This window comes from Apus apus, chromosome 9, assembly GCF_020740795.1.
Source record: "Apus apus isolate bApuApu2 chromosome 9, bApuApu2.pri.cur, whole genome shotgun sequence".
Taxonomy (NCBI): Eukaryota; Metazoa; Chordata; class Aves; order Apodiformes; family Apodidae; genus Apus; species Apus apus.
Genome location: NC_067290.1, coordinates 15,792,652 through 15,801,317, shown reverse-complemented (window position 1 = coordinate 15,801,317; position 8,666 = coordinate 15,792,652). Strand labels below are relative to the sequence as shown.

The 8,666-nt window shown below is 49.7% G+C and overlaps 1 protein-coding gene across 1 annotated transcript in view; it reads left to right on the top strand.

Annotated features, from left to right (window-relative positions):
* The first annotated feature begins 5,542 nt into the window (after window positions 1-5,542).
* LRIG1 (leucine rich repeats and immunoglobulin like domains 1) overlaps window positions 5,543-8,666 on the top strand; it is a 90,337-nt gene continuing 87,213 nt past the window's right edge. Inside the window, exon 1 of the mRNA XM_051627153.1 lies at window positions 5,543-5,821. Within this exon, the coding sequence (XP_051483113.1) occupies window positions 5,646-5,821 (176 nt within the window). The 5' untranslated portion in view covers window positions 5,543-5,645. The remainder of the gene's footprint in view (window positions 5,822-8,666) is intronic.

Sequence of the window (8,666 nt, the reverse complement as noted above, 5' to 3'; positions counted from 1 at the left end):
AGGTGACTCCCATTTTAGCTGTAACTGGATTGCAGTTTCTTTGCTCCATTTGCATGATTTCATCTAACACATTCCTCTGGGGCTGCAAGAACTTCATGCTTCCATCTCAGCATAAAGGTGAAAGCAACGAAAAGAAGTTACACCATATAATTATAGTTATTATGCCAGTTAATAGATCTCTTCATAGCATAAACACTATTAGCACTAGTCACTGTCAGGAATAGCTGTGTTTCCAGCTCTTCTCTCGCTGTCAGAGGCTTGGCACAGATCTGAGTCCAAGCTCAGATCTGAAGAGCAAACCCTGAGACCTGCCAGCTTTCGTACGAGGCCAGACCTCTGCCTGGGTTTGGGGAAACTTCTGGATTTTGGATCTCAAACATGATATGGGGAGAGTAACGTCATACTGAAATGTGTGACCCAAGCAGACAGATGGTGTTCAGCCTTCAGGTCTACCTGCTTTCTTCCTGCTCTTGGAGTTAGTTTATGGCTTTGTCTACAAAACAAGCTTTTTAGCAATTAAGGTTCAAGTTCCACAGGTTTTCATCCACAGCCTCTCTCTTAGGTGCTTTTTTCCCTTCCAAATGGTAGGCTACATTCTAGTGGCAACCGTCTGCTTTCTCTCCCCCTTCTGTCTTGACAGCAAATTGCTGTCATGCTTTTACTTATAGTCTACTTTGAAAAGGAGGAGATAAATAAATATACGATTACACCAAACTTTTAAAACAACTCCTTCAGGAGGGGAAAAAAAAATAATAAAAAAAAGGATCAGAGGTGGCAATGTTGTGACAGAACACGGATTTAGTTAATTGGGTCTAGCTATTTGCACCATCTTTTGCTAACTGCCTGTGCCAGTCCCAGCCTGGGAAAGCAATTTAACTCATTGCCTGTGAAAAATGAAATGACAGCAGCTACTTGAGTGAACTTTCACATTAATGAAGCATGATCTGGTCTTGATCAAAGACTTTATGTTCCTGGAGGACCAGAGTTCAAGCACTGGTCTCTAATTTAAAGAGAAGAAAAGGTTTATGTGTCATGGCAAGGCAAACTCTTCGGAGCCTGAACCCAAGCTAAACTTTCATGTCAGCGCTGCTAGTGACCCTGTTCTGAAGTCTGACTTGCTCATCTCTTCCTTGAATTCCCACTGTCAAATGCTGCCTCCTGCTAAGCTGAATCGGCTTCACCCATTGCAGCAGTGAGAAGTGATGTTATCATTAGTCACTGCTGCTAGGCACTTTTGGATCACGTCACGCAACTCGCAGGTTGTTCCAACAAAACGAGCTCTGAGGAGCAGGGTTGGGATCCAAGAGAGACAGAGACCAGCTCTGGGTGGCAAGACGCCATAAAATTGTCCTTGCAGATCTGGTGAAACCAGATCAACTAATAAACCTCAGGAATGCTGATGCTTTGGTTGATCTGGTCATACCAGAGAAACCAACTCTTGCAATCTGGATGCCAGGAGTCAAACCATGCAGCTTGCTGTGAGCAGCTGATACCAAAGACCACTGCCGGCTGTCTATAAATGTGGTGTCTGCTGTGCTGAATAATCACTGTGATCTTACACCTCCTCCCCACAACACACCTCCTGTAACCTTTTAAGCATTTGTCACCGTAATCATATTGATTGTCACATCAACGCACCAGGGTGACAATATAAAGGATTGTAGCCATGGATATCAGATGTTTTACAAACCTTAGCACCATCAGTGTTCGGTAGAAAGCCATCATGAGCATTACTAGAAGAAGACAGAATGTGTTGCAGGGAGATTTGTGGCCCTGCAGATAGAAGCACCGAGATGGACTGAAGGAAAATTGTGAAATGCAAGGATGATCAACATGAGATAAGGTCCATCCTTTTCCATTTCACTACCTCCAATCTTCAGCCTGCCATAGGATGAGTCAAACATATCCCTCGGGAAGCCTGACAGCATTGCTGTTGTCATCTATCCAGTGTGTCACATCTGCTGGATAATCTGCAGCCTCACCAGGGCTCCTGTCCAACACTGGGACTTGCTCTGAAAGCCAAGGCACTCAGGAAAAGGAACTGTAGATCCTAGATGGTTAAATGTTCTTTAGAAGCTCTATCTTGCAAACCAAATTACAGAGTTATAGTTTTGCAGGAGCCAGGAGACAGAAATAAGCTCAGGTTAAAGCTGAAGGGTGCCCTGGGCTCAGGGCTGGAGCGAGTGCCTGGCTGCGCCCCAGGAGCACGGGGTCACCTAAGGTGAGTCATCTGGGGCTCCAATTCCCCAGCTGTAAAATAGGGATAATACTTCTGTTCTCACTTCAGTTTGTCTTCTCTGTTTAGATTTCAAGCTCCTCAGGGCTGTGTCTTGCTACATGTATGTACAGTTCCTAGCTTAATAGAGTCATGATCCAAACTGAAGCCTCCGGGCGCTCCTGTATCATTACTAATTTCACAAGAGGTTGCAATCAAATTCCTCTATTGGGAAAAAAAAAAAAAATCCTAGAAAAGAATAAAGCAAGCTATTAAAAACTGAGGAACATTTTTGCTGAAGTGGAAATAATGGTACTTTGTCCCAAAATGTATAAAATATGTATTGCAATTAAATTCTATATTGGCAAATTGCTCTACAATTAAAAAACACAGAATCTTGAGTGAGGCAATTAGAATAATAGTAGAGTGTTAATTATAGCTTGATGGATTCTGCACGCTGTCAGCAATTACCTTCCAAATGTGCACTTCTGAACTGACTCCAAATCCACAAAAAGACACCGGCAGAATTAGAACTATCTTCCTTGTTGGCAAGCCTTTGCTGCTTTAAAATTTGTTTTCATAAATACTTTTGTAAGCTATTTAATTAGATTTAATGAGGAAGAAACATCCTTCAAGCTGTACACAGACTCCTTTCTAGCAAAGGCTTTGACATGGGTAGGAGAGAGAGCACGACAGTGAGAAAAGTCTCGTTTCCTACCAGCTGCCCTCGCTGAATTATTTTCAGTGCACAACAATATTGTGCAAATGCAAGGTGATTCAGCCTGGTTTCCAGGAGAGTTGCCTTTAGATGTCTTTTTAAATAAGGTTATCTGAGGCTTTTGGATATCTGCCTCCATGGGAAACCCCATGACCAGCCAGTGTCTCTGTTGATAAATAATGCCTATTGGCTCTTCCCAGAAATATTTCTGGCTGGCCCCCACAGCATCTGCAGTGTCTGTGCTGAAGACTGAGTGGGAGCCTTATTAATATCTATAAATATTGAAGGGTGGATGTCAGAGATGGGCCAGTCTCTTTTCATTGGTGCCCAGTGATAGGATGAGGGGAAACGGCACCAAGTTACAACACGGGAAGTTCCATCTCAACATGAGGAAAAACTTAAGTTACTGTGAGGGTGACAGAGCACTGGAGCAGGCTGCCTAGAGAGGCTTTGGAGTCTCCTTCTCTGGAGATTTTCAAGACCTGTCTGGACGCATTCCTGTGTGATCTGCCCTGGGTGTTCCTGCTGCAGCAGGGGGGTTGGACTCGATGATCTTCAGAGGTCCCTTCCAACCCCTATGATTCTATGACCCAGCACAGGGCTGTGTGGTGAGGGTAGAGCTGTGGTCCCAGCCATGCTGCCTAAGGCACCAACACCACTGAGCATCACCTGGGGTTGGCACGCCAGGCATGTGGTCCCTGCAAGGTGTGACTCTGTGGGACGGGATGCCTGAAAGTCCCAGCCAGCCCAGTGCTGAGTGGGGAGAAGCTTTTGCAGAGATCGAGTTTTCCAATCTTCATTAATCTCTGCAATCTGACACGTTCAAAGCTGTCCCAAAGGTTTCTGCTTCCAAAAACATGTCTTCTCTCACACCTTGGCCGTTATCATCAAAGTAGCATCATTGTCATGATCACCAATGCCACAGTAGAGGAGAAAGGCCTCACAATGTCTTTGCCCAGCTTTGGGACCACATGCAGGAATACTGAAGCCCAGCCTTAAAACCCCTCAATTCTTCATTCTGAAAGGCTGGTCTGTCATCTCCATTCCTCTTCTGTCAGTTGATGATGGTACTTCAAGTGGTTCTTCTCCATACTGCAGGTTCCCACACATGGGTATGGACAGCAGATGTGAATTTGTGCTCCTTGGAAGACTCTGGGGGCTGGCAAAACTCCTTGTTGGGAAGAGACACTTCAGGCTTTGCCACAGCCCATGGGGAACCTGTGGGCCAAACCCAACTTGATCAGTTGGGCTTATCAGCAAATTCAACATCACACCCAGTTTCTGAGGCTGACCAGATCATTTCTCTGGTTGCCACCAGTTCAAGTTTGCCACCTTGCAGGAGGCGACTTGTTTGTACAGCTTGGGTACTGCTCTGAAGCCACCCAAGTGCAATCCCCCTGGCGTGTGCTGTTTTATACGAAGGGATGCACAACTCTTGGAAGATAAACATCCTGACAGGACAGGCAAAAGGGAAATATGACTCCATCCCAGAAAGATCTGCAGCAGAAGGTTGGAAATCTAATCAGAGGCAGTGGAAGCAGGGCTGGGCCGCAATATGTGTTTCTGTCCCTAAAATAACGTACCACCTTCTCCCCACATCCCTCCTGGCACAAGGCTGTGCCGATGCGAGGGGTTAAATCCCATTCCCACCCACACTGAGCACACCAAAAGCTTCTTCCCCTAAATGCTGTGCAGGCCTCAGTCAAACCTGACCAAAGCCAGTTGGATGCTCTCCACTCAGCTCAGAAGCAGCCTCTCAAGTTCAATCTTTGGAATGTATTGATACTCTGAGATTAATTTTGGCCTCAATTATCTTGCTGCAGCTATCTAATGAGTCATACTTCAACTCGTTTTGGCCTGTGTGCTCCCTTACATCAAAACCAGGGCTACATTTGAGAAGCGGAAGAGCCGCCAAGGGTTTGTTTTTTTTTTCTGAAAGACGTGAGGATAATCGATCCACGGGCCGCTGGCAGGACACGAGCGTCCCGTGGGAAGGGGACATCGGGGTGTCACCCCCGGCCGTGCAGCAAACTCCCCAGGCCAGCGAGAGTTTCCAAGCGCTTTGCCCGCGGCGGAGCGCTGAGGGGAGCGGCGAGCGCGGCCCCTTTAAGAGCGGCAGCGCGGGGGGGGCCGCGTTCACACCTGGAGTGGGAACGGGGGGCGGGCCCCGCCCCCTGATTGACGGGCCGCCGGCATCAATGGGGCGCGCGGCGCCGCGCGGGGGGGCCCGGCCGGCCAATGGGCGTGCGCGCGGGCCCGCCCGGCAGCCAATGGGCGCGCGCGCAGGGGGCGGCGCGGCTACTTGTTGCGGGGTCGCCAACGTGGGTCCGCGGCGAGCGGCGCTCGGGCCGGGCGGGAGCGGCGGGGCCGGGGAGCGGCGGTCGCGGCGGTTCTCAGCCCCAGGGAGCGCACCCGGGAGGAGACGCTCCAGCGGTCGCCGAGCCGGAGCCGTGCGGTGTGAAGGAGGAGGCGCTTCCCGCAGCGGGGAAGCGGACCCGACCCGCCCGCCCGGCCGTGCCCGCCCGCCGGCGGGTGGATGTCGGTGCCGTGACCGCCCCGCGGGGCCGCGCCGCCGGCTGCCGAGGCGATGGTGCGGGCGGCGGAACGGCGCTGAGCGTTCGCGGGAGCCCGCGGCGTTACCGCTGTGCTCCGCACCGGGGCTGCTCCTGCCGCCTCCTCCCGCCTCGGACCTTCTCCGGTGCCGGATACAAAATGGCGGTGCCGTCACGGGCGGGCGGCGGAGCGGCGGCGCTGCTGCTGCTGGGGCTGCTGGGCTCCGCCGCCGCCGGCTGCCCCGCCGGCTGTGCCTGCGGCGGGGAGCTGCTGAGCTGCGCCGGGCTGGCGCTGCCCGCCGTGCCCCGGGACCTGCCCCGCTGGCCGCGGCACGTGTGAGTACCGGGCGGGGGCGAGCGGGACGGGGCTGGGGGCGGAGCGGGGGGGGGGTCTGCGCAGCTCCGCTGGGAACGTATCGAGGAGCTTAGGGGGGAAAAAAAGAGAGGGGAAAAAAAAAAATCTTAAAGTTGAGGTTTGTTTTTTTTTAAAAAAAAAAAAAAGCGGAGTGATGTCTGCCGCCTCGTAGCGCTGAGCTGCGCGGGGTGAAACTTCTCCCGGTATCTCCCCGGTGTCATCCCGAGGCGGGGATGGAGGCGGCGGCTGCGATGCTGGTCCCGGCCGAGAGGAGCTCGGGGCTCCCTGTCCGGTCCCTCGCAGGTCTGGCTGCTCTCCTCTTCCTCGGGGCGGGTATCCGGGAGGAAAAAGAGCCAGGAATGGGGTTGGTCCCTAACGATGGGATCTGCTGGAGGTAACGGCCAGCTTGGCCTCCCGAATCCTTATTAGGACATCCATCCCTAGCCTGGCCTGGTGCTCCAAACCGGGGCGCGCCCCAGGATCGCACCCCAGCCCAGGTGCCCAAATATGGACCCAAATATGGGCTTTTGGAGCTGCGAGCTGGGAAGGTGTGAAAGCCGGTGGGGCAACAAGCGTGGGTCGAAACTGAGTCGTTGGCTCTCGTGGAGCTTTTGGTGGTGGTTTCTAAAAACAGTCTGCGTGGCTGGCTGCAAGCCCCTAGGTTCTTGTCCATCTCTCAGAGTTACTAACCTGCAGTATGTTCTGCGTCCGGGGTGGCAGCTGAGCTTAGAGCCCAGCATCTGGTGGTTTGTTCTGTGCTGTGGCTTTTGGTTTTTTTGTGGTTTATAGTGTTCAGGTACATGTCCAAGTGCGGGACGGCGTGATTGCTTTTTCCTGTAAACTGCAGTGGGTCTGTTTGGGTTGTGTAACTGCTTCTCTGACCTAATAACTGAAATATAACATCAGACATATGAAGTAGGGGAGTTCCAGGGTGAAAACTGCTTGGCTTCCACAGCTCAGTTCACTTGACAGTGACGGTGCAGGGCTGTGTGTGTGCACTCAAACTTGTAAAAATAAGTGTCCTCGCTATTAGTTAACCTTGAGGAATAAGGGTCCAGAAAGGGAGAGGGAAAAGTGCCTCAGTGCTTCTGTTCCTGGGCCTTTCTGCTGTTTGAACAGGTTTATAGATTATTGAATCTATACAACTCCTGGTTGTAACAGATACTTCAGCTCTGCCAAGAGAGAAAAGAGTTGCTGAAGTTTTGTTAGGCATTGTCCAGCTCCTTATTAAGAAGAATTACTAGAGGTTTGTCAGGTTCTCCTGGTATTACTCACTTTGGGCTGCAGAATGCCTTGTTTTACATGAAGTTATCAGGTGGTGCACCAAGAAGAATGAATGTGTGGCCTCTGCATTAAAACCCTGACTCATCCTCTTCACCTGTTGCTCTGTTCTCTGAAGAGTCCTTCCTTCAGCCTTGGACATCTTTCAGAGCAAGCTTTTAGTCTTTTTCACAGAATTCCAGCAGCCCAATGCATGCCTCAAAATAGGACAGCATATTTTTGTGCCTGCAGGGAAGAAACACTTTAATAGCTCAGTCTGAACAAATTTATTGTTGTTTGTTTTTTTCGGGGGTGCTAATACTCAGGACTGTCTTTGTCATGTGGAACAGATTTTTGTGTCTTCAGTTCAGTTTAAATTTTATTGGTAAAGTAATAGCATGTATAAATTTCCTCCTATAGACCTGTGGGCTGTTTGTCTTTTAACCACTCAGACAGAATATGGTTTGTCATTTTGTAAACTGTAAGTTAACCAAATAATTAGCTAAAAGTGGAAATTTATATGACAATGTGAAATTAAGGGTTTTTTTCTTTTCCATATCTAATACAAAAAAGCAGGTATTTAAGCTATGGCAAATAGTTTTAAAAAAATATAGTTTCTGATCACTAATATCACTTAAATAGCTTATTTCATTTTAGGGGCACAAAGCTGAAGCCCATTTTTCATGCTTAGTAGGATAATAAATGTTAATTTCTGAATCGTTAAGTAAGTTTTTAGGTGTTTAATGTCCTCTATAAAAGCACCAAAAAAGTTGTTTCTGCAGCCATCTCTTGTGAGTTTGCGTTGGGTTTTTTTTAATGCGCCCTTCTAAAGAAGCAGAAGGTGGAGGCTTGCAGCCTCCCCGGGCTGGTGGAGCAGCACGGTCTGAGGCTGTGGGTCCCCCAGCTGTAAACTGGGGTGTCATGGGTGATACTGGAGCTGTGTCCCCCTGCTCCGTCGCTTCTGGGCAGGCTGTATCTCCCACCTAAGGTTTCTGCTTCCCCAGGGTGATAAGCTTGGGCATGTTCGATTCCTAACAGGAGACGAGATAAATCCTGTTTTCAGTGACTCGTGCTGGCTGTGCTTTAACAAAGTTAAAGTGCTATTGAAAAGTCCCTCCTTAGCCGTTTATCTTTTATGCCTGATGAGTGCCTCAACGCCGAAGCAGTGCTTGGAGTCGGTTTTTCAGTGCCTGTGAGATAAAGCTTTTGTTTGTAGGGTTGGAAATGCGGCTCCGCACACTGGGGAGGGTTCTGGAACAGGCTTAATTGTGCCGCGTATTTTGTCAATAGGACTATCAGTGCAGAGGAAAAGCACTGGGAGCTTTTGAAGCTATTGTTATTTCTCTGTTGGCAGCAGAGCTTGGAGTTGTAATTTTTCTCCCTAGCTTTCTGAAGGCGTGACTGATAGGCGGGAGGGCTGGTGCGCTGCAGTTGCTCACAGTTAATGCAGAGTGGCACAGATTGCTTTTTTTTTTATGTTAAAAAGCAACAGGCAGCTCCGTACTGCCTGCCAGTTCTATAAGCGTGTGGGACTGGCTGGCTGAGCAGCCCTGTTTAGGGCACGTT